This window comes from Ursus maritimus (assembly GCF_017311325.1).
Source record: "Ursus maritimus isolate PB19 chromosome X unlocalized genomic scaffold, ASM1731132v1 scaffold_X1, whole genome shotgun sequence".
NCBI lineage: Eukaryota > Metazoa > Chordata > Mammalia > Carnivora > Ursidae > Ursus > Ursus maritimus.
Window position 1 is genome coordinate 12,045,041 of NW_024423319.1, and position 25,052 is coordinate 12,070,092.

At 40.3% G+C, this 25,052-nt stretch overlaps 1 protein-coding gene across 6 annotated transcripts in view; it reads right to left on the reverse strand.

Moving 5' to 3' along the window:
* The window catches only part of ATP11C (ATPase phospholipid transporting 11C), a 177,386-nt gene that overhangs the window by 36,392 nt on the left and 115,942 nt on the right, over nucleotides 1-25,052 (reverse strand). For all 6 annotated transcript variants that reach the window (XM_040627861.1, XM_040627867.1, XM_040627888.1 and 3 more), the window contains exons 13-22: nucleotides 23,464-23,625; nucleotides 22,620-22,771; nucleotides 21,559-21,630; nucleotides 19,622-19,695; nucleotides 17,773-17,876; nucleotides 17,159-17,340; nucleotides 15,414-15,677; nucleotides 11,612-11,786; nucleotides 6,711-6,813; nucleotides 5,161-5,306 (exon numbers count right to left, since the gene is read on the reverse strand). In XM_040627861.1, coding sequence (XP_040483795.1) covers nucleotides 5,161-5,306; nucleotides 6,711-6,813; nucleotides 11,612-11,786; nucleotides 15,414-15,677; nucleotides 17,159-17,340; nucleotides 17,773-17,876; nucleotides 19,622-19,695; nucleotides 21,559-21,630; nucleotides 22,620-22,771; nucleotides 23,464-23,625 — 1,434 coding nt within the window. The remainder of the gene's footprint in view (nucleotides 1-5,160; nucleotides 5,307-6,710; nucleotides 6,814-11,611; nucleotides 11,787-15,413; nucleotides 15,678-17,158; nucleotides 17,341-17,772; nucleotides 17,877-19,621; nucleotides 19,696-21,558; nucleotides 21,631-22,619; nucleotides 22,772-23,463; nucleotides 23,626-25,052) is intronic.

Below are 25,052 nucleotides of genomic sequence, written 5' to 3' on the forward strand. Positions count from 1 at the left end.
GCCTTAAAAGGCAGACTAATCCTTAGACAATGGAGAGTGAAGTTTCTGGAGCACAGGTTAAAAAGTGGCAGTTTCCCAACATTGACTTGGCTGAATGATGCAAGGTGGACTGAGCGGAGAAACAGAAGGCAGGAACAACAGTCACTGAAGCACTTCAGGAGTGAAGCAATTATTACTTGAAGATGCACTGGCAAGGGAAGGGGAAGGAAGGCTTTTCAGCCCAGCCAAAGAGGGTTGAAAGTATTAGAAGTCACCCTGGGATAAAAGGCAGCAGTAGAAAAGGAATACTGCTAAGTCAGTGACTAAGATGATAATGGGCACAGAGATCCTAATGAAGACAGAGGGCATTAGCTACGCAAGTAATTCCCTAAATTGGGAACAGGGATATGTTAATTACTGGCCACTGGTAAACAGCCGGGTCAATGCTTGTTTTGTTTTCCTTAGCAGAGCATTCCTTCCATCTGGTGGTAGGCGCCTGAATTGCAGGCCAAAATCTTGAAGCAAACCAGGCCTCAGAAATGGGTTCAGAGCGCTAGGCAGATATGCATGGCAAATCTTCATGGGCTCTCCTACTAGGGGTAAGTAAGAATAACCACCTCCCCAAGTGGGGCTGTTAAATTACTGAGTTCAAGGCCTGAGAGAACCCTAACTGTGATGTACAGAGTCCTGGACTGAGAGTAAATAAACCTATTGTGCAAATCTAGCTCTGCCACCTCTGAGCTGAAGAGGGGAAAGGCAAGTTTCGTAAACTCTCTGAGCTCTGCTTTCCACATATTTTAAATGAAAATAATAGTAATTGCTCATAGGAGATTTGTGAGGATTGCCTAAGAAAATAAAGTGCTTTTGTCAACCAGTGAAGTATCTTACACATACTGGGTTAATCATCATTATCACCATCATCTATGTTTGGCCTGGATACCAGCTGATACTGGATGACAGGGTCTTAGCAAACCTGTAAACCCGGGTTCACACTTACGTATGTATGTATTTACTTATTTTTTAAGATTTTATTTTTAAGTAGTCTCTACACCCAACGTGGGGCTCAAACTCACAATCCCGAGATCAAGAGTCACACACTCCACTGACTGAGCCAGCCAGGCACCCCAACACATTTTTTTTTAAACATTTTTTAAAGTACGCTCCATGCTAAACATAGGGCTCACACTCACAACCCTGTGATCAAGAGTTCCATGCTCTACTGACTGAGCCAGCCAGGTGCCCCTCACAGTTATGTATGTCTTTTAGAAAATATAAAGCTAGTAAGCCCGGGAATTGATCACAGAAAACTGACACACAAAAACAGTTGCTGTGCTTTCCCTTCTGTGAAATATAGGGCATGAAATCCAAACACCATAAAGGTTTGAATCATTTCACCTGCACATGAACTTGGTAATGCACCTACAAAGTAGAATCTAATTAAGAATTTTGGTAATTTCTATCCCCTGGTAGACGAAAATGAGTAGGCAGGCTCAGTTTAACATGAACTCTAATGCTTGGTGATAAAAGAAAACCAAGGTACTGCTGGGAAAATGACCTCAGTGTCCAGTCATAGGGGTTTGGAATCCCACACCATTATCGTGTTTTAGGTGAATAATTAACTGGGTGAGAAAATTGTTCACAATATATTATTAAGTGAAAAGGGCAAAGTGCAAAACAGTATGGTTTAGGACTGACTCCTAGTAAGTATGGGGATTCTTACGGGGTGATGGAAATGTTCTGGAATTACTGGCAATGGTTGCTCATCATAGCGACTACACTAAATGACACCGTATTGTACACTTTAAGTGTATGATAGTGATTTCTGTTATGTGAAGTATATCTCAATATAAAAATTGAAAAAAAGCCCCAGTAGGGTATAAAAACAATACAGGGGCACCTATATTGGTTGGTGGAGCATGTGACTCTTGATCTTGGGATTGAGTTCAGGCCCCAGGTTGGGCATAGAGCTTACTTGAAAAAAGAAAGAAAAAACACCCCCGCAACCCAAAACCGATGTCAACACAATTCCATTTATATAGAACAGTTCACATAAAATGTCACCATTGGTTCTCTCTGTGGGTATGATTATAATTACAGATGACTTCAAAATCTTCATTTTGGAAAAAGAGTTATATATAAGAGGGATTTGAGAAAAGTCACTGTTGCATGATTTTCCTTTCGATTAGAGCATTAAGTCACTAAGCAAGATTCTCAGAGAACCTCCTCTTGAAGAGAACCATGCCAATGTTTTACATACTTAAAAAATAATTAAAATCAATCAGGATTAGAGAGGAAGGACCAAAATGGTATGCAAACAAAAATTTAACCTACCTCTATTACACATAAATAACATAACCACACAGAAATGGTGGAAAAGGAAAAAAAAGTAACCTTGGAAATAGTATTTTGACTATAAGGCTGAAGACAAAAAGAAGTACATAACAAATATATCACTCAAGGTAAGTTGGTTGCTCACAGGATTATGAGTTAGCAATTCTGAAACTATGAGTATTCTAGGATTAAGCAAGAAAATAAACATACTGAGGATAATGAGAACTGGGGTTCTCACCACTGGAGAAATGAGTTACAAGTAAGGAAAAGGGGAAGGGCAGAATGAAACTTTGTGGTGTTGGCTGGAATCAAAGGACCAGTATAAACTGAGTTCACATTCTGGGTTCATACTGCTACCTATGATTCTGGCCCAACGTAGCTGTGTATGCACACACACACACATATACACAGATATAAACAGATTTGTGTGTATACCCATACATATTTCCTAGATCTATCCACTGACAAGGCCTAGAACCAACCGCAGCTCAGCAGCAACGAGCACAATTAGCACCCAGATCTTGATTTCTAAATGCCATTGGCAAATAAAAGGAACCAGTGTTCCTTGGAGAAATGTCTGAATCCAGGACTAGAGCAGGAAAAAATACAAGATGAGCATAGAATATCATACAGTCCCAGAAAATAAGTCTTCAAAAAAGGTTGGGGAGTGGGGGAGAATAGGGAGTTGATGCTCAGTAGGTCTAAGGTTTTCGTTTTGCAAGGCAAGTTTTAGAGCTCTGCTGTACACCACTGTACCTACAGCTAACAATACTGTATCGGACGTTTCAAAATCTGGGGGCGCCTGGGTGGCTCAGTCGTTAAGCGTCTGCCTTCGGCTCAGGGCGTGATCCCAGGGTCCTGGGATCAAGCCCCGCATTGGGCTCCCTGCTCTGCTGGGACCCTGCTTCTTCCTCTCCCACTCCCCTGCTTGTGTTCCCTCTCTCGCTGGCTGTCTCTCTCTGTCAAATAAATAAATAAAATCTTTTAAAAAAATCAATCTGTTAAGCGGGAAGAGCTCATGTTAGACATTCTTATCACTATAAAGTAAAGAACGATGGGGATATGTTGAAAGAACACAGGCTAAATTTGTGACAATCTGAGTTAAGAGAATAAATAACAACAGGAACAGATCTTTAACTCATAGAATAAAGTATGTATTTTAGTAGCAGAATGCTCTTTAGAACCCCAAAACACCATCTGAATCAAGTTATCGAAGTTAACATTATCCTGAGGGAGACTACTGACAACACACGCCTCCTGGTATGATGCACTAAGCAGGTTACAACACTGCTTCTATGGTATTGGTGCCAAAAAAGCATAACCTGAATCTCAAGATAAGCAAACATTAGACACCCAAATTGAGGGACATTCTACAAACTGGCCAGTACTCTTCAAAAATGTTAAGATGACGAAGACAAAGAAGCCAGGAGTATTCCAGTGTAAAGAAGACTAAGATATGACAGCTAAATGCAATCATGAGCCTGAAATGGACCACAAAGAGATTATCAGTGGGACCACTGGCAAAACTCCAATACTACATGTAGACAAGTTAATAACATGCCAATTAATTTCAATTTACAGATCTTGATAACTATGTTGTGTGTTATCTAAGGTGTTAACAGTATGACAAAGAGTATATGAAAATTATTTCACTAATTTCACTTTTTTAAAGTCTGAAATTATTTCAACACAAAAAGTGAAAAAAACTTTAAAAATTATACCGAACAGAACACAGGACAAGAGATCAAGTTCTGGCCTATGTCGGCTTAAAATGATTTTCATACTTTAGACGTTACTTCACCTTCATGTATGCCAGGTTCATGAGGCATAAATGAGTGGCTTGTTCTATATTCATGGGACTCCAAATTGTGCCCTGAGGAATCTGTGGGCAAGACAAGGAAATAGAGCAAGGAAACAGCCCTGGATCCATCATCCTTCAATGTATGCAATTCTGCTTCTATCTGCTTCACCTGTGTAATTTCACTTGAAAAGAGGACTCTGCTACTAAAAAGAGTAGTTTGGAATACTGTTTAGGATAAAAAGGGAACCAACTATTGATAAAAATGGTACAATGTGGATGAAGCATAAACACATTATGCTAAGGGAAATAGGCCAGACACAAAAGAGCACATATGATTTTATTTATATGGAGTTCTAAAACAGGCAACTCTATAATGTGCACACTGCATAAATCATACCTAAATTTATATTATATGTTGTTAAGTATCACTATATATTGTATAGCAATATAAATCAGATTAGTCACTGGTGCAAGGTAGAGGAGTCTGACCGGGAAAGAGCACATGGGAACTTTCTGGGGTGATGGTTACATGGATGTATACATTTGTCAAAATGGAACTGTACACTTTTAATGGGTACATTTTACTGTATTTAAACTCCACTTCAAGAAAGCTGACTTAAAAATTTCATCCCAAATTGCTCGCATTAAAAGGAATTTCTAGTTTCTTTCTTTCTTTTTTTTTTTAAAGATTTTTTATTTATTTGACAGAGTGCATGGGGGGGCAGAGGTAGAGGGAGAGAAGCTCAAGCGGAGTCCCCACTGAGCAAGGCTTGATCTCACGACCCTGAGCCGAAATCAAGAGTCGGACGCTTTACCAACTGAGCCATCCAGGAGCCCCAGGAATTTCTAGTTTCTGATCCATTAGATAGATCACCTACGTTTTCTAGTTTCTGATTCATTAGATAGATCACCTATGTTTTGTCGACTACAAATCTCAGTACTAAGATAGCAAAAGAACTATGAAAGGTGGGAGGAAAATACTATGACCAAGCTGAACCAATGCTGGGTAAGATGGTGGTAAGTTCAATTACAGATATTTCGTTCCATACCTTATAGAAGAAATACTGTACAAGGTGTGCTATTCTCACATAATATAGATGTCCGTGAGCCAAGAGCAGTTTCTTTAAATGTTTAAACTTCGGAACAGCATAATCGCTATTCCTGGCTGCTTGGCGACCTTCTTTGCCTTTAATACCTGAAAGAGAGAAAATCTCTATGAGTATTTTATAAAATAAACAACCTCCTGATTTGTTGTTTTCACACTTTTAACTTGTTTATGTGGCATAGTTCACTCGTATACATTTTTTTTAAAGATTTTATTTATTTATTTGACAGAGATAGAGACAGCCAGCGAGAGAGGGAACACAAGCAGGGGGAGTGGGAGAGGAAGAAGCAGGCTCCCAGCGGAGGAGCCTGATGTGGGGCTCGATCCCACAAGGCCAGGATCACGCCCTGAGCCGAAGGCAGACGCTTCACCGCTGTGCCACCCAGGCGCCCCTCGTATAAATTTTTTTAACCAAAAAGTGCCGTAACAGTGACATTGAGTGTCACCAATAAAAAGTAAAACTTAGTTGGTAATTACTTATTTATAACATGATATAAACAATTAAATAGAATCATTGTTTTAATCATTCAAGGCAAAAATTAAGGAAAAAATTATATCTGAAAATTGATCTGAAAAAAAGGCACTTAGTGCGTACACGTACATGCCCCTACACAAGGGGCTAGATTGCTTTAGCAGCTTAGAGACCTGGGGTTTGTGGTCTAGGAGCTCAGAACTGAAGAGTTACAATGAAATGGTGAAGTCCCATCACTGAATGAAACTCTGAGTAGTAGCGCAAGTATTCCATGAGCTCAAGGCCCTTTCCACATTGAATAACTAATGAGTACAACTGAGAGTTCCACAATAAATCGGGTTACTTCCAGATGGAAAGAATTTGGGAATCCAAACTGCAGTAATAATAATTCCCAAGATACCTATACCATTATTTCTTCCCTTCAAAAAACAAACAAACAAAAAACCAAAACCAAAACCAAAAAAAACCTTGCCGGGGTGTTAGGATTCCTGCCTATCAGCAGCCTGACATGGGAAAAAAAAATGGTGCAGGCAGTAGAAAAAGCTGTTGTTGCATGCCAACATATAAATTTGACACTACAGCCCTAAGTACCCATAAATATTGCCATGTGGAAAACCAGCCAACCAATGATCATTTCTTAGTCCCAAACAGTCAAGAATCTCAGAAGATATAGTGCAGCAACATAAGCAGGCGATGTGGCCGGGGGCAGAAAATCAATAAAATTTCATGCATGCTGTCAAGGTGAGAGCTAAATGATCAACTGCAGTGCCAGTAGGTCTGGGAAATTCACTTTACTTGGCTAATATAAAAATATCCTCTAACTTTGTATTGCTACGTTTCCACCAGGGGTAGGACTTTGGGATGGACACATTAGATGAGGACCTTCATTAAATGAATAATTATCATTCCCAAATTAAAATTCAAGATGAGCAACCAAAACATTCTCTCTAGAATAGAAGACTGAGCGACCTAACAAGCAATACTGATACCTTACAGCCGCCATCTCATTAGGTGGTTCTTACCTATTCCCACATGGGATTCCAAGATCATACTAACATCATTGGCACCATCACCTATCGACAGTGTTATCGGGCTGCCTTTTAAATTCTTCACCATTCTGACAATCTAAACATTAAATATAAAAGAGGTACAGAACAGGTCAAAGCAGAATGTGAGACTACTATATTGCACGTATATGCCTCGTTCACACTTGTAAATGGAGGCCTTGCGAACAAACAGAAAGGTAGTTTGTGCATATCATGTACAATAGCCTTGAATTCTCAGAGGTAAAATAACATAGCTTTTCAAATGTCACACCAGTGCCCACTTTTTTTTTTTGGTTCCATGCATATACGAAGTGTCAGAAAACCTTGCCTCCTATCTATAGTAGAGGCCAACATATTTCCTTGTCCTTGCTTCATGTGTCCTTTCAGATGAGGTGTTGAATGTGACAGTGGAGACCAGGAAGCTCATTTGAGGTAACACGCATAGGGTTAGTGGAATAAGAGTAGAAGTTAGAGAACAACGCTTCTAGAACCTCTCCATCTCTCCTCTCTGCAGATACAACCACTCCCTTCGGTGCATTCCCATATTCCCAGGGACTTCCCCAGTGGTAAATTCTTTTTTTTTTTTTTTTGAAGATTTTATTTATTTAGTTGAGAGACAGAGACAGCGAGAGAGGGAACACAAGCAAGGGGGGTTTGAGAGGGAGAAGCAGGCTTCCCACTGAGCAGGGAGCCCGATGCAGGGCTCGATCCCAGGATTCTGGGATCATGATCTGAGCCGAAGGCAGATGCTTAACGACTGAGCCGCCCACGCACCCCCCCCAATGGTAAATTCTTACACCCATCCAGCTGCCAACTAAACTTTACCAAATCTCCCAATACCCAGTATAATTTCATCTCTTCTACAGATAGCTGCGTTTTTAAATGGGGGCATCTTAAAGGTGGTGAGATGAGCAGAAAGTTCCCTGAGGTATGTGTATAAAGCCTGTCACTATTCCCTGAGTGTCTCTTCAAGATGTGTCAACGGCACAATGCAGCTCACTGCTGTGCTCACGGCAGGTACCGAATAAAAGAAACCTTCTCCTGGTGGAGTCACTTGTGGAAGTATATTGGGTAAGCAGCCGCCCTCCCACCCTATGTTTTAGATAATGACTGCTTTATGCGTCACCCCTCAAAACCCTCTAGAATCTGGCAGCTTTAAAAAAGTGTCTATAATGCAGAAGCTAACTAATGCCTTGCAGAAATTCTGTCCTCAGAATTGCTTTCACCAGTTAACATAAATAAAATCCATTTTCAACATAAGTGATTAAAAATAACTGACATGAGGCTAAGCCACCCCACAGTCTTTTCTTTAAACAAAATTCAGTCAGGTTTTAGTTTACTAAATTGCATAGAGAAAACCCACATCCAATTCCATTGAACACGAAAATAGTGTTATTGTGGCAGGCCAGCTTTCCCCTATTCCCTCCCCTCAACTTGGTTCTTTGAAAAAATTTTGAGAGACTCTCAGAAATAATCTGTAAATGAGTCAAAGACAAACTTAAAGAACCCACACTAACTTTTGTGTTTGATGGCCTACAATTATGGTTAACCTAATTGCACCTATGAAACTTGTGCAGTAATGATTTGTACCTCAAGGAAGAAAAAGTGCAGCCCAGAAAGGTCTAGGGAAGGCGATAAAATTAGCAAGGGTGACAGCTTCTGCATGAAAATACAGATTAAGAAGATTAAAGGTCGTCCTTGTGGAAAGATAAAAAGATATATAATCATGGACTATAAAATCATGAAAGATTTGGTTAGAGAAACACAGGTTTTTTTTTTGTTTTGTTTTGGTTTTTTTTTTTTTACTGTGCCCCGGGTCACCTGGATTAAGAACTTCTCCTCAATCTCTAAGGTAGCTTCATGCGAAAGAAATCAATTTGCCAAAAACTATGTATCGACCAACCACAACTGCACACAATGCAACGTGCAATGTCATGTGCAAATATCCAAGAAAGACAGAAGGCTGGTCACACACCTTAAGAAACATCTAATGGAACAGTAGAGACAGGGAATGAATACAAGAATATTAGGCAACCAGATTAACAATAAACACTAACAGTGTGAAGTATCTGTGCAAGGGAATATATAACACTGTTGTCTAAGTTGTTCACATAAAAATGCCCATGATGGCAGAGAAGGGAGAAGACACTACATGCCAGAGTAATCCAGGAATGATTTCACAGAAGGGAGAGTAATTTTATTTAAATCATGAAAGATGGTTAAAGATCTGTGTGGATGGGAAAAAGAGGCTTGGAAGAATACTCCAGAGAGAGGGAATGGCATGCTCTAAGGCACACAGCCAGATTAAGTACAATATACGCTCAAAAGACAGACTGGCTCGACCAGATCAGTGCGTTTTCATATGGGGGGCATGGACAGCTACATCTGGGTCCAGATCAACAGACAGCGATACTATGAAAGTGGTCGCAGGGTGCAGGAGGAACAGGAAGAAAAGACAAGACTGCAGGCAAAGAGCCAAGTTAGGTGGCTAGTTACAGGTAGAGTTCAATGAGCAGTTAAAGGCTTGCCATCTGCCAGGAAAGAAGAAATGAAAAAGACAACGTACTAGAAAACGGACAGAATTTGGTGACTGAAACCACATGGAAGAGTAAAGCATGGGGGAAGTCACCACAGATTTCAAGGTTCTCAATCTAGAAACCTGGAAGTACAGTGAGCTCAGTAACTGATGCAAAAGAAGATAAGGAAGACGATGGGCTCTAAAGAGAGCTGGGTCGAGATAGTAATGACAACACCCAAGAAGACGTGTTCAGTAGGCAGCTGGAGAAGAAAGTAAAAGCCTAAGTATTTGGATTGGAGAAGCGACTGCAAGATCACCTGTATGGACCTAACAGGAGAGTGGGTGATATCCCAGAAGATGGGATTAGAGCGAAGGAAAGAAAACAGGCCGAGGACTGAACTACAGGGGGGCTCCATACTTTGGCTGGGAGAAGCAGTATGGGGTTAGGAATTCAAATAACCACCTGGGCAGTGAGTAGCCAGAATCCAATGAGCAACCTGAGCAACAGACAATAAATGTAGGGGGAAAAAAAGAGAGACTGCCTCTGACTAAAGGGACAGATTTCTATGGCTATGGCTCTGGTAGGATCTTCTTCCTCAATTGGGGCTAATCAAGGCTCTGAAGGTTGAAGGAAAAAAAGAGCACCCGATTGTGGTGGGGATTGAGAGTGAGAAGAAAGTAGACAGAGACAATGCCCTCAATTAGGATGGGCTGTGTGTGTGCGTGTGTGAAGCAGGGAGTAGAGTTCATGTGAAGGACAAACCAAGGACACAGCCATTCCTTGGGTCTAGAGTAAGCAGTTGAAGACTATGAAGAAGTAATATGAAGGTATGTGAAAGAATACAGTGTGTACAGAAGTGAAGAAATTTGTAACTGAGACTCTAAGGTTCTTTGTACCAAGTGCAAAAAAGCAAGGTGAAGCAGATCAACGCGGGCTGGAGGAGCTGGAGAAAAGAGCATATGGGAGGTGGCCCCTGAATTGGGTTTAATTATGAGTAAAATTTCCGTTAGGCCAAGAGGAATTCAGAGAGAATTCCAGATGAGGAAAGCTTTGGAGGTTGGCATGAGCACAGCAAGGGGAAGGGACACAAAGGGAGGACCAACCAAAAGGAGTGGAGGACTCAGGCTGGGTACGGGAATGACAGTGGACAGAGCACGTAGAGACACGATAAGGGCCAACATAGGTGAGCCTGAATGCCAGAGTCATCTGCCTTTCATCCTCAGGGACTAGGAAACTATGAAAGGATCTGAGAAAGAATATATAATGGGAGAAATGGTGTTTTAACAAAATTAATTTGGGAGTGTGGCAAGAGATTGAAGGGGGAAGGGGGAAAGCCAGGAGACTGACGAGGAGGCTAAATCACAGAGTCTGTGTGTGAAGTCACAGGACTTGGACTGGGATGGAAGTGAAAGGTTTAAAAAGATGGCACATAAATGAGAGCTATGATAAAAGGTAGGATCAATGGGGCACAGTGACTAGATAGTGAGTGAGGGAGAAGACAGGGGTCAAAGGTCGTTTGGTGACTTAGGGAGCAAAAAAAAAATGTGGTGCTGGAGACAAGAATAATGAAGACAAGGGAGAAAATACACTGGCCTGAAGGTGAAAATTATAAGATCTGTCTTGGACACTAGAATTTAATATGACAGTGGGGATTCCACATGGAGCTGTCTAGCAGGCAGCTAGAAATACAAGATTTCATGTAAAGGAAAAGTCAGTACCAGAGACTGTCAATGAGAGTCCTAGAAATTCATGTTTAGAGAGACAGGCTATAAGTGAAAAGCAGAAGGAAGACTTAGCCCCAGAGAAAAATGATAATTAGTGAGAAGATGACACAAAATAAAAAGACACTAGGTTGCCAAGTAGGACAAAAAAAAAAAAAGTCAAGACTGTGGACTATAGACAGAAACCCAGGGAGGAAAGTTTTAAGGAGGATATGACTGATAGTGTTAACTGTGGCAGAGAAACGAGGAGGAGAACAAAAGACAGCGCGATGGATTTGGCAAGGAGGTCACTGCTGGCCTCCAGGTGATCCAACGGACGTGATGACATGAGGAGAAGAAAGAACACACGGGGCTAATGTCACAGAGGAGTGAGGAGCAGTGGAATGGAGGCAGCACGCACCAAGCACTCATTAGAGAAGTCTGGAAGGCAAGGAATTGGACAGCCAGCTTGAGGGGACAAGAAGCATGGGTTCATTCACACTGGTGGGCAGACCTCTGAATTTGACCGCGAAGAAGCAGCAGCCTGGGAAGATGTAATAAGGTAAAAAGGGCTCTTTGAAGAAACAAAAGTGAAGTGAACATTTGCACATATGTGTATAGAAATCCCCGGAACGGAACATTATCTAATATCCGTTACCTGGGCTTTCTGTAATGGCGCCATCCGGCAGCAGAGCACTGCAGTGCACTTCATGCATATCTGCAAGAAAATGCTTTTGTAATTGTTAGAACTGGAGTCTTGACTAGAATTTAATATGAGTGACAATGTGGAGCCATCGATGATTAATCCATATTCCTGATGTTCTGTCCATGCTCTGGAAAAGAAAAACAACGCTGTTAATTGAATCTCCTATACATTCCTATTTTGAAACCTGATTGTTTTTCAAACCACAAAGAGGAGGGTCCTGAATAAAAATCATCATCAATCTGGTTCCTGAACCTATAAACTGTAGAGAAGCAACTGTTTTTAATGAAGGCACAACAGACATTTTCCCATGACGTCTTTGAGACTCAAGCTGCCCATATAGATGCTAAGTTCTAAAAGGTATAGAAATAATGGACTTTAGCAGCTGGTCTCTGTGTAAGAAAGTCAAGGCGAACTGTGGAAATTACAGATCGGTCACTCAAACTCTGATATGGAGACAAATCATTAATCTAAAAACTTCTTAGTAATAGAGGAAAAAAGACAAAATGGCTTTGGGTATACAAATCACAGAAGACCTCTTCCTGAATGACAAAGCCTGTCAACAGATCTGGCTTCTCAAAAATGATGGAGAGCCTAAAAAGACATGGTGCTCATTAAAATATACCATTCAATAATGATATATGTTCCTTAAATAAGTATCATTTTATACTGGATTAGTGGTTCTCAACCACAGCCTTCCCATTAGAATCACCTGGACAGCTTTAAAAAATTGCCCATGCCTGAGGTCTATTCCCAGACAAATTAAATCAGAGTATCTTGGGCAGCGCTTGGTTATTTACAGGTTTATGTTTCAGAAAGCTCTGTAGGTGATTCTCATGCATAGCTAGGACGACTAAGAGATATTAGGTGCTAGGAAAGACAAATATAACAGGTGCAAGTACTTAAGAATAACATGTGGGAGGGGCTCCTGGGTGGCACAGTCAGTCAAGGGACTGACTCTTGGTCTCGCCTCAGGTCATGATCTCAGGGTCCTGAGATCGAACCCCATGACGGGCTCCGCTCGCCCTCTCCAACCCCACCCCCCCCCACCCCGGTGTGCATGCCCTCTGTCTCTAAAATAAATAAATTAATCTTTAAAAAGAAAAAACCATATGAGGGAAAACTTATGACTGAGAAAATTCTACCAATTAACATGTCATTTTTTTTTGCAATTAAGAAAAAAACAGTGATTAATCAATTTTTGCTCAGGGAATCCTGGATGCCACTGGAGGACCAGTGCAGCGCAAGTATTAGACACAGCACGACCTCATCATTATCGATTCGTTTGTCTAATTTTAGCCTTCCTGAAGCTTAATGTTTAAGGGAATCTTGTTAAAATTCCTGAGAATTTTGTTCAAGTGTAGATTCTGACTCACTAGGTTGGTGGTGGGACAGGAGATTCTGCATTTCTGACAAGCTTCTAGTGATAATGGAGCGCTGTTCCATGGAGCAAATGCTTGAGTAGTGAGAGCCTAATATGCCTCCTCATTCGTTTATTCCATATTCCCTCAGTGTATATACTAACACTATGGTATTTTGTGCTTGTCCATACTCCGCTTCATAATCTTAGAAGCATGTTTTATTCACTAATTACAGAGCTATCAATCATGTGTTCTCCTCTGCTCCTCTACTCACAGAGCTGACTTAATGTGCAGAGAGCAGTGGCTCAATAACAAATCAAGCAATATTTATAAGCATCAATCCTAAGTAGGACATATAAGAAGAATGGGAAGAATCATTAACGCATCTTTCCCGGGAGAACAGAGAAACTTCCTTGAGGTGACAGAAGTATACATGGGAGAATATATGCAAACAAACAAGATACTAACTGGCTAATAGCCAGAGGTTGGGACAGTAAATACACACAGAAAAGACCAGTGGAACTGAAGGACAAGGCAGAATGAGATGAGGGGAGAGAAGTATGCTGTGGTGCACTAGGAAAGCAAGGTGAAAAGGTCACCTGAGGCCTTTGCTGCGACCTCATTCTGTGTATAACGGAGAACCACTCATCTGGCAGAGGGACTTGAGGGATTCAAGGCAAGAGTTGCTAGGAATTTGAAGTGCAGCACTAGCGGGGAAATTGGAAACCTGAATAAGGCTCGGTGGCTGATGTGAAGCGGAAAGGACAAAGAAACAGAAGCTGACAAAAGTGATTCTGAGTCTGATGCTTATATAACTTGAGGGAAGTCTGTGCCCCACTCCAACAGATGAACCGTAAGAGGGAATGTTCTGAGATGGTGAGTTAAGTTTTTCTGAAGCCCTGGCTTTTACAGAAGTACCCCAGAGCTGCTGAATGGTGTTATGGACTGAACCGTGTCCGGTGCCCCGCCCCCTTCCCAAGTCCTACGTTGAAGCTCTAACCCCCCATGTGACGGTATCTGTGACTAGGTTTAAGTGAAGTCACGAGGGTGGAGCCCTTATGATGAGATTAGTGCCCTTATAAGAAGAGATACTAGACCTTCATCTGTCTGTGCCATGTAAAAACGCAGTGAGAAGGTAGCTCTCTGTAAGCCAGGGAGAGGGACCTCACTGGAACTGGACTCCAGAAATATGAGAAATAAGTTTCTACTGTTTAAGCCGCCCAGTCTATGATATTTTGTTACGTTAGCCAGAACAGATGAAGACAAATGGACAAGTAACATGGAATTTGGACTGCCTTTATAGATACCATTTGGCTAAAGAAAGGAAATATTTATGACAAGCAATCAATGAGACCATGTTTACTCTCACAGATGCCCAAGTGCCAAAACAATGGCTGGTTTAGAATGGGCCACAGCCTCATGAAGGCGGGAAAGTTGTCTGTAAAGCCTGTTCAAATATTAGACATGAGGATCCAGATAGAGCACAGCTGTTAAAAACATGGGCTCTGGATTTGGATAGACTTGTTCCACCCCTTATTAGCTGTGTGATCTTATATAAGTTACTGCATCTCTCTGAGCCTTACTCTATCTGTAAAATGAAGGAAATAGATAGCCTTACTGGGCTGCGATGAAGACGAAGTGAGAATAATTATATAAAGTGCTAATATTGTTCCTGAAACAAAGGGTATGCTCAAGAAATGTAAAATAATATCATCTAGGGGTCTCTGGATTTAGTGCGAGCACATCCCGTGGCATTCCAGAAGAGGCAGCTGATTTGCTTATAGCCATAGTAAATTCCAGCACCTGGTTTAGGCAAGGCTAAGCCTTGGTCAATGATCTCTGGGCACGGAATTATTATGTATCAGTGGCTTTCCTTGAGACCCTTAAGTTCTATAAGCTCTTCCTAAGCAGCCCGTTGAAAGCAGAGTTGAAGTGGCCATGTTATTAACAGCTATTTGGTTCCCGGAGGAGTTCTGGGGCATGTAAATCCACAGAAAAAATGGCTCCAGGACCTCAAATTACGTGGAAAGTGTTATAGAGACTGGTTTCCTTATATTCAATTGAAAAGACCACAAAAAGGGGTATTTTTTTCTTGCCATGGACCAAGCTGGAGGATCAGTGCTAAATACCCAAACCCTAAACATGAAGAAATTGAACTACTTTTCTAAACCTTGAGAAATACAGGATTGTCTTTTGAATTAAAGGAGAGGTGAAAAGTGCTAAATAATCTCAAAGGAGCCATCGGCCCAAGTCCTCAGGGAAGGTTTTAACTTAAAAGGACAAAACACCTGCAAACAAAGAATGATAAATCATAGAAAACGGAACCTTCTGCATAAACAGCTGTGATTTACATTTATACCCACGCCTAAGTATAAGAAACTGGTGCACTCTCTTACTTTTTAAGGCTTCTAGTACTTTTAGGAAAATCATGCAGCAACTTCTTACGATATTCTATCAACAGTTCATGTAATCGATCTTCTTTCCTTTCACTTTCTTCGATGGTTTTTGTAGTCAGTTCCAAGAGCTCAGTGCTGGTTTGGAAGAGGCGGCACGCATAGCAGGTGGATTTGGCCGTCTCCATCTTGTCCCCAGTAAGCACCCAGACTTTCAGACCTGCTGCATGCAGAGCTTCGATGGTCTCAGCTGCTTGATCCTGTAGCCTGGGAACACAAAGGAAACCTTGCTATCCTCAGAGATTCCTCACAGAGATTCTGCAAGAAGGCTTGCAAAAGAGGATATTTTTACAATTCACAGCAATTCTGGAGTCCTGACACATTATCAGTTGGTTTTCTTATATATTCTCTACTCTTGCTGGGAGTATTATCTCTGGCATGGTTTTACTTACCAAAATGAATTTCAAGCAGTGAGGTTTGGAAAAGTTAACGACATCTCTTCAGGTAACTGGTATCCAATGGCGGAATGGAGAACCATCCCTCTTAGCTAAAATGTTCATAAACTCACCAGACATTCTTATTCACTGTCACTTTACTATAGTTCATTAAATTTTATATCTCACCATATAAATACTTAACATGGTTCGAAATGGAAAGGGCCAAACCTAGTGAGATATCAAGGGAAGTTAGTGAATCCCCATTGCCGAGGAGCTTTGAGAATAGGAAAGCCAACCATCCCGAGAGAGAATTTAAGCATAAATCCGAAAGGCACAGAGAGAAGAATACTTTCTCTGAGTTCCCTTTGGTCAGAGAACAAGAAAGAAATTAGACTAAAGGAATCCCATTAAAATTTTAAAACCTTCTAATGTGGCTGAATATACATATATATATGTACGTATACAGACATATGTATACATACATATACATACATATGTATGTTTGTGTACATATATATATGTAACTTTTTTTGGTGAAGTCTCATAATTTGCATTTATAATTTCTTCAAAACTCCTAAAATATTAAGAGTCTAAAATGTATTCTTTCAGGGAGATCAATGCTAGAGCCCTACAATCCTGTCTAGTGGAGCTCAGCCTGGAGAGTTAAAGCAAATTCTTTGAAAGTATGCAAAAACATGCTCTAGCCTGTCGAACCAGGTTAGAATGAGCTCTTACGTTGTTTGCTCTCACTTGAATTTCCTTTCCGCTCATTTCTGTCTGTCAAAATCTTAGCAATTCTATCAGGCACCAGCTCAAAGGATGCCTCTAGCACAAAGCTCTCAATACATCATAAGCCTATTTCATAAATATCTGCATAAATAAATGGATGGCTTTGTAAACATTCAAAAGATCTTAGAGACGACAGATTCATTCTTTTTTTTTTTTTAAGATTTATTTATTTATTTATTAGACAGAGACAGCCAGCGAGAGAGGGAACACAAGCAGGGGGAGTGAGAGAGGAAGAAGCAGGCTCCTAGTGGAGGAGCCTGATGTGGGGCTCGATCCCGGAATGCCAGGATTACGCCCTGAGCCGAAGGCAGACGCTTAACGACTGCGCCACCCAGGCGCCCCATCATTCTTCTAGACCACAAATATTTAACTTAAAAAAAAATCATTCCCACAAATAGTTCAAAGTCTGGTCTATCAACAGATCTGAATAGAAGATTTCAAAATCTGAGAATAAATTACCAATCTGGACAGATACCACCCTAAATGGTCATTAAAATGACAAGAATATCATTTTGTAATTACTTGTCTTCCACCGCAGTGGCTCCAATTAAATTCATGTTTGTCTCAATATCATCAAAAACCTTTTCCATTTTTTCTTCTCTGTCTTGTAAGGCCATTTTTGCCTCTATGAGCTGTCTGTTAATTCTTTCATAATCATCTGGAGCGATTTCTTTGAAGGCTACACAAAGTGTCCGATACCCGTCCTAGAAACAAAGTAGGAGATCTCTAGTTATCCAAATAATTGAAAAAAAAAATTCCGCACTCTCTTCAAATACTCTCATTTCACTGTACAAAAGAAATTCTGATATATGTTTAGTTAAAATAAAAAACACTAAGAGATTGCAACTAAAAAGGTAACATTCAGTTAGGTTCAGAATAACAAAATAATAGCTTTTAGAGTTAAAAGAAAAAAAAGCAGAACATAAACCAAAGATTCTTGAAAAGTCTTCAAGTCTGCAAATTCTGAACAGAAACTTGCTCCAGGATAACGTTTTACATTAAAGTAAGGAACATAATATTTCTAAATCCCCCAATAAAAATGGACCATAAAAAATAAGCTAAAAGTCATTCTAACATTTAAATAGCAATCCCATAAAATAGTCATCTTTAGCATCTCTAGAGGGATATAGGCTCACCATTGCATTACGTTCCACATGGGCTTTAGTTAACTCAATTTCGTGATTTTGCACCCTGGGGAAGACTGCTGAGTCTGCTCCTTTACAAAAGAGAAGTATGTCTCCTAAAATAAATAAAAAAACAAGTTCTCAACTCAGAATTTTAAGACTGGTATTGGGATTTTACTAACAGGTACCTATCAAGGTGGCCTCTCCCACTCAGCTACTGTGTATCCTCAGCCTGCCCTGCAATGTTCCCCCAAATGGAATGAGACATCTTGACCTTTACTTTCATAGGACAAAGCTCACTACCTCTTAAGACCGATATGGACACAAGTAACTCAAGAGTGTACACCAAGTACCTCTGTTAGAATGTACTTCCTTTCAGGGAATCATGGGAGACTGTACTTATGTCAAGGAGCTCCTTCTGAATTCTCTGAAAATGTTGTCAAGCATGTTCTAAAGTGCACACATGGCATCTACAGATGTCAAGGACCAAACCCAAGAGCAAATAAAATAAAATCATTTTGAATAAACTATTGAGGTTGCTTTTAAAAACAGTGGCTTGGCAGTTTGTACTGGAAACTTGAAAATAGCACCGTAGAATGCCAGTATAAGTATGGCTTTATATCAGTCCATGCATCCGGCAAAGTAGTCACTGTTGAGCATTAAGAAACACACTTCACCTTATAAAGCAAAACGCTGAGTTCAAGAAGTTAAAAAGAAGTATAGCTCTGAGGTCAAGGCCCTTGACAGACCACTTCCCCAGACGTCACACTATTTGCAGTGGAATGCATACATGCATGTGTACAGGTAAGAACACCAAGTATTTCAAATGTTAAGTGGTTTTCTTTTTTAATTTTCTCTCACACATCCACAGTGTATTTAAAAGTCACAAAACAAATTTGGCATTCACATAATGAAATCAATTTCATGACCGGCAGGCACACCACAAAGTATGAATAAAGTGGGAAACGTTCCCTCAAGGGTCTGCCATATCTTCCCATTCTCACGCTAAGGAATTTCGGATAGATTTAACACTAAAAGGTAAATTACTGGGATTATAAATCAAGGAAATTTTGAAAAACCACCTAGGGACAGACAGTTACAGTCTCTCTCTTTCACACACACACACACACACACACACACACACACACACACACGCAGAGGCATGTGGGAGCCTGCAAATAAGGCAGGAGTGCTCCCCCATGGCTCTTGCTCAATCTGAGCAGAAGGTATCTCAGCTACCACGGCTCTTCCAAAGGACAAGGGGGAACCCTGGGATGATGGTACTGGTTCCAATGCAAAGGGCAAGCTTCATCCCTTTGCCAAACAAAGAGCCCAGCATGCTGGAGTAAAGCCACCATACCCTTTTTCCCAGCAGTCTGGCCCTTAGTCATCCCTAGCTTGCCTGTTCCCCGGAATTATAAAGCAGTAGGGAATGAGGAGGAAGGTCAGACAGGGAGAGCCAGCAATTGTCTAACACTCAAGAATTCTACTGCTAGTTAATCTCAAACCAACCAATTGTATGGGGCTGCTGCATGTCGACATTACTGGTGATTGGTCAGTACCATGAACTATAAAGAGTCACCCTTTCAGTTTCTGTTTGGACACTCAGGACTGGAGAGTAGAGTCAGTTTCCAAGAAAATGCATATACTGTCATACGAGGGGTTCTGCCACTGACAATTTGGCAAACTGAACATATGTGCTTATATAAATACATTAAGGCATACATGTTAGTTACCGCTTTGCATGACTCCAGGCAGTCATCTATTACTACATGAGATGTTTTCCTTTCTTAAAATAAGTGATCAACATACAAATCTACAAATGGAAAAAGAGAAAAAGTCAAGTGTTTAAAATGTATACCTGCTTGAGTCTTCACAATGACACTCATGCGACGACGGACAGAATCGAAGTTTAAGGTGTGAAGAAGTTCATACCTTTATGAGCAGAAAAATGAGAAAAAGAAGTTCATACATTTATGAGAAAAATGAGAAAAAGAAAATATCTAGAACACAGTGAGAAAAATAAACTGCCACAGAAACATCCTGAATAGAATTCTCCCCTTTTGGTAAGGGTTGCCGGCCGAGTGCACAACTGGCGCTTTCCGTTGGGCCTCTGAAATTTTTCTGCACTTAGAATGTGGTGTCAGAGGATGCCAGTGTTGGTTAAGGGATATCTATATCCTCTCATTAGATTACTGCAAATGGTAAGGAGAGAGTGACTACACAGGACTGGCGGATAAAGAGCTGGAGGGGTCTAGAAATAGTCTCACCCTGCCAATCATTTTAACCATCGATGGGGTGTTTACTATTGGTCGAGCACAATGCTAGGTACTGGAAAACAGACATGAATCTGCCTGAGTTCCTTCCCTCGAGAGGCTCATCGCGTGAGAAGGGAAGCGGAGGGTGATGAGCTGACTCCCTCTCAATCTGCCATACGCTATAATAAAGGAACTCACAGGGCGGATGTGAAAGTGCAGAAAGAAGATATCTGAAGGAAGGCTTCCTGGAAGAGGTAGTGCCTGGGCTGTCTTCTGCAGAGCGACATGATGAAAAAAGGGTGTCCTGGCATCATGAGTAGAGAAAAGGGCATGTGCAAAATAGTTCACTAAAGCGTGAAACTAGTTGATAGGGGCACAGCAAGAGGGCTAAGCAAGGGCTGGGAGCTAAGAACACTGTGGGCCATTTCAGAGGTTTGGAATTTTATCCTAAGAGCAATAGGAATTTACTGAAGGGTTTAAACAGTGGAATGATATGATCAGATTTGTACTGAGCTAATAAATCAGATGAAAGAATGCAGAAGAGTAAAAATAAGAGTTAATTATTACAAAAACGTGGGGAAATATTTTTTGAAAATGAGCAACTTGGACACAAGTATGTGACCTAAAAATATTTACCATGAAGCCTGTTTCTGATGGGAGTGAGCAGGTCACCAGCTCTGGGATGTATGTTAAGAGATCTTCATGTAGCATTGTCATTTGGTGTTGACCAGATGGGGGCACTGTTGTGAACTGGCTAGAATCTGGACTTTAATTAAAGGCCCCGGGCTCCTGGTAGTCAGGCCAAAGAGCCTTTGCCTGGCTTTTAAGCATCACTTCCCAAAGGGGTACATTGCCCAAACGCATCTACACATATTACAGGTTTCTGAGATGGGTCTCATGAGATGCTAGAGGCCAGAATAGAAGTCAGATAAGATAATTACATTTCAAGTTCAGATGAAGGAATTCAAATTAATCACAGAGCCTAATTAAAATCTGCTATTAAAGCCAAGGTGGTTTTGTTCACTGGGATCTCTACAGGGGAAAAAAAAACAAACCAACATCCAAAACACTGCTGCCTCAGGGTACTTGCCCTGGGGCTCACACTTGAGCATGGAGAATAAGACAAAGCATCTGACACCAAAGCTGCCACGACTGGCTGAGCTTGCAATCCCAGAGTGATTGGCTGGGTTCTAGATAGCAGAAGGTTCCATGCAAGTTCATGGATTCTTCTTGCAGTGTGTGCTGGAGACCTAAAATTGGCAACTGTGTTTCAGAAAGAAAGTCCAGGCCGACTCTCATTCAGGCTATTGGACCTACATGTAAACCACATAGGAATAATTTCCACCGCAAGTCCCAGTTTCTACCTCTCTATGAAAAATGTCTTCTGCTCCAACTACCTCTACACAAAACTCCAACCGGGAAAGCAGAGTCTTACACACTTATAGATGTAATGCGTTTCCTTTGTTGCCCATCTTAAAGGCACCCAAGGTTGACTGTGGGGTTAAGACGTGACAAACATTAAACACAAAGTGCTACTTACTCTTCTATTTCTTTTCTTTGGTTCTCTACTCTCATATGGCCATTCCGAATTCCCACAAATGTGAACCCATACCTGTCAAAAGCAACAAAAAGACCTTTGTGTATCTCTGAAGAACGATTAATTTTCCCCTGCACTGGGGTTACTCATACTTGTTTATTGTTTTCTTCTCTCTCATGTGAAAAAAATCAGTCTATAACTAGACTTCTCTTTACTGGCGGAGAAGACAGGAAAGAGGAAGTCAAAGCCCAGTCACAACTTGTAATCAAGAGGCAATTTGTAATTCCAATTCTGTAGCAAACACATTGGGCGACCTTTTAACCACTTAATCATCTCAGGCCTCAAGGGTAAAACAGGACTGTCAGTTACAAAGTGACGTCCAAATTGCTGAGAGCACTTCAGAAGTGACGTGTGGTGTACAAAAAGCGGCCACTGTTATATAATTTGCGGAGTATAATATGAACACTTGGACTTCTGTTTGGTATGCATACATAGTAACGCAAGTTACATCTATGCATTGCTATTTTCTTTTCGGTCTTAATTGGCTAGGTTTGGGGAATTTTCTAAAACCTTCAGATAAAGCAGTTCAGCTTTTTATTAACGAATATTTAGAAGATAAGGTTATTGAAGCAAACAGAGAAAAAACAACTCCAGTCCTCCTGTGATTTCACTTTCTCAGAAGTACAAGAAGTGCTTACTTCTTTTTTTTACTCTTCAAAAATGCTAATGTATTTCTCTACAACTTACCTCAGGGTTTTTAAAACGGCCTTATTGAGGTATGACTGATATACAAGAACTACACATATTTAATGTGTGCAATTTGAGAAGTTCGGACACGTGCAAACCCCCATGGGATTCTTACCAGAGGCAAGGTAAGAGACCTATCCAACACCGCTCACAGCTTCCCTGCGTCCCACTGGTGTTCTGTTGTTTGTGGCAAACACTTAACATGAGATCTACCCTCTTAACAAATTCCGAAGTGCAAAGCACTGTGTTAACTATGGGTACAACGCTGTACAGCGGATCTCTAGAATTTATTCATCCAGCCTAACAGACGTGCTTACTTTTTAGCTCCTTTCACCAAAGCGATTTCATCTGGTGAAGAGGACATGTAAGTTAATTCAGCCGACTCTGTAGGTCCGTCAACGGCATCATTTGTTTTAATCTCTACAGTATGACATAAACACAAGGCACGCAGAAAGAGCTCTTCTCGGTTCTGTTGAACAGTAACAGAAAAATGACTCTATTATTTTCCCTTTTGATCATTTGGTAGTCAGTGAACAGAGACAAGGTATTAACGAGAGAAAATGTTATAACCTCCAGCAAACTGAGTAGCAGAAATTTCTAAATCCCTAATACTCAAATGAGCTCTGTATCCTCCCTTGGACCTAACGGCATCCCTGGTTCTCAGCTAACGTACCCTAGGGGCTGTGTTAACTCATTCAGGTTACTGTCGCGCCACCTCATACTAAATCAGTGAATTCTTTATGGCCTAAAAGAGTTCATTCAGTATCCAATTCACAACTTGGCAATAGCTCAGGTGCAGGGAGACTTGGGTTCATTTAACGTCTAGACACTCCTGGGACTTGAATGATTTCAAAAGACTTCATTCTTGGAGCAGCTCGTATTTTTAAAGACAAAGCATAAAGAATTATGATCATTATGATCAGACAGGCAAGTGAAATTTTTGCCCAAAAGCCGTTTTCCACAATCCTCCCTATTTATAAATTCTACTTGTTAACAATTTCCAGAGGTGTTCGTGAAACAAGAAAGTTGAAGTCAAAAGAGCAAATGGTTATTCCCAAGTCGCTGTCATGCACTCGGAATCTTCATTTCTACTACACAAAGTTAACACATGCACACAGAGTTTGATTTCTCAAGGTAAAATGGTAATTCAGAAAATGCCACCTTATCTGCTTTGTCAAAATAAGTTAAGGGTCCATCAGTTTGAGAGAGTCCATCAGTCTCCTGAGCTGCACCTTTATACTTGTGCCCATCTATGCAGCACTCGATGAATTCCATGCTATTTTCAGTGAGTGTTCCAGTTTTGTCTGTAAATATATAATCCACCTAAAAACAAGGACACAAACATATGCAGTTTTACCTTCTTCGGTGTGATTAATTTTTCTTTAAGCTGTAAGGCAGGGCTCTTTTCATATCCATAGCAAAACAGTGTTTCTAAGACTTCTCGTCAAATGTCAGGTAGTTACAAAAGCAATATTATGAGAAGAGTGTGAAAGGAATAAGAATTTTTTTTCAATTAAAAAAAATTATTTTAAGTAAACTCCATACCACATGTGGGGTTCCAACTCACAACCCCAAATTAAAGAGTTGTATGCTCCACTGACTGAGCCAGCCAGATGCCCCTGAACAAGTATCTTTAAATGCGGTATCACATGTCCAAGGTAGACACACTCGAATACAGAAGATAAATAGGAAAGAAAAATGTGGGTATTTTATCAAACTAAGAAACTTTCAGCTTATTACTCATCGATTTTGATGTAAAGAAGTTCTAAAATAAAAATTTTTCCAAGTGGGAAATAAGAATATACTGACCACTTATTATACACACACAGAAAAAAATTATTTGACAGGAACTTAAATTAACTGGGATGTAACAAAACTTTTCCTCGAAAAGTAAAATTTTCTATGAATATACTGGATTGAAGTAAAATGTACTATATAATGCAGACAGAATCACAGAGTATCGATGGTCAGGAAAAATATTAACAGCTACTAACGTTCAAAAACATAATTGAAGTTTCTTTCCACATACTGTGTATATTTTTAGATACTCCTGAAAAAAGTTTCCAAGTTAAAAAAAAACCAGTTTATAATAATAGGTTAAAATATAATATAAGCAAAAAAAGTATAATATAAGCATTCTTTCATAAATAATGGAAAAAGTAAGCTATGAAATAAACTTTCCATGCAAAATAAACCATTTTGAGCATTTCCATTTTATCTCAGTTTTTATCTCTTCTATTTATAACATCTGGCTTTTGGAAACCCACAATTTTGTCCTCCTTTTTGGCAATTTATGCTTAAATAGTTAAAATTATGGGCTGACAGGAACAAGCATAAGCACAAGATGAAGGTTTTCATTATGTAAGGGAGAAAGAGATGAACTCCAGCAGTAGTTGCTTTCTAATTATTTTTCAAAGCTTTTCACGGGAGCAGCACTGGCACAAATATAGCATTTCGATCTTCCTTTTTTTGCTCTGTTAGCCAGCCAAGTTTGAATTCTCTCTTTAAATTAATCCAAGTGGTATTATTCCTGTATCATCTAGATTTTTCCAGTTTAAATAAAACCCTTCGGGACTTTTTTCTGATCAAAATTATTTACCTTCATTTTCCCCTGAAGGTTGTCCTGGGTTACTGCAGCTCCTACACTTGGGTGAGCATTAACGCCATCTAGAAATCTTTTATAAGTGTCAAAGGTGGTAGTTTAAAAAAATATATCGTGCAATTGTTTCCCTACATACAACATTTTATGC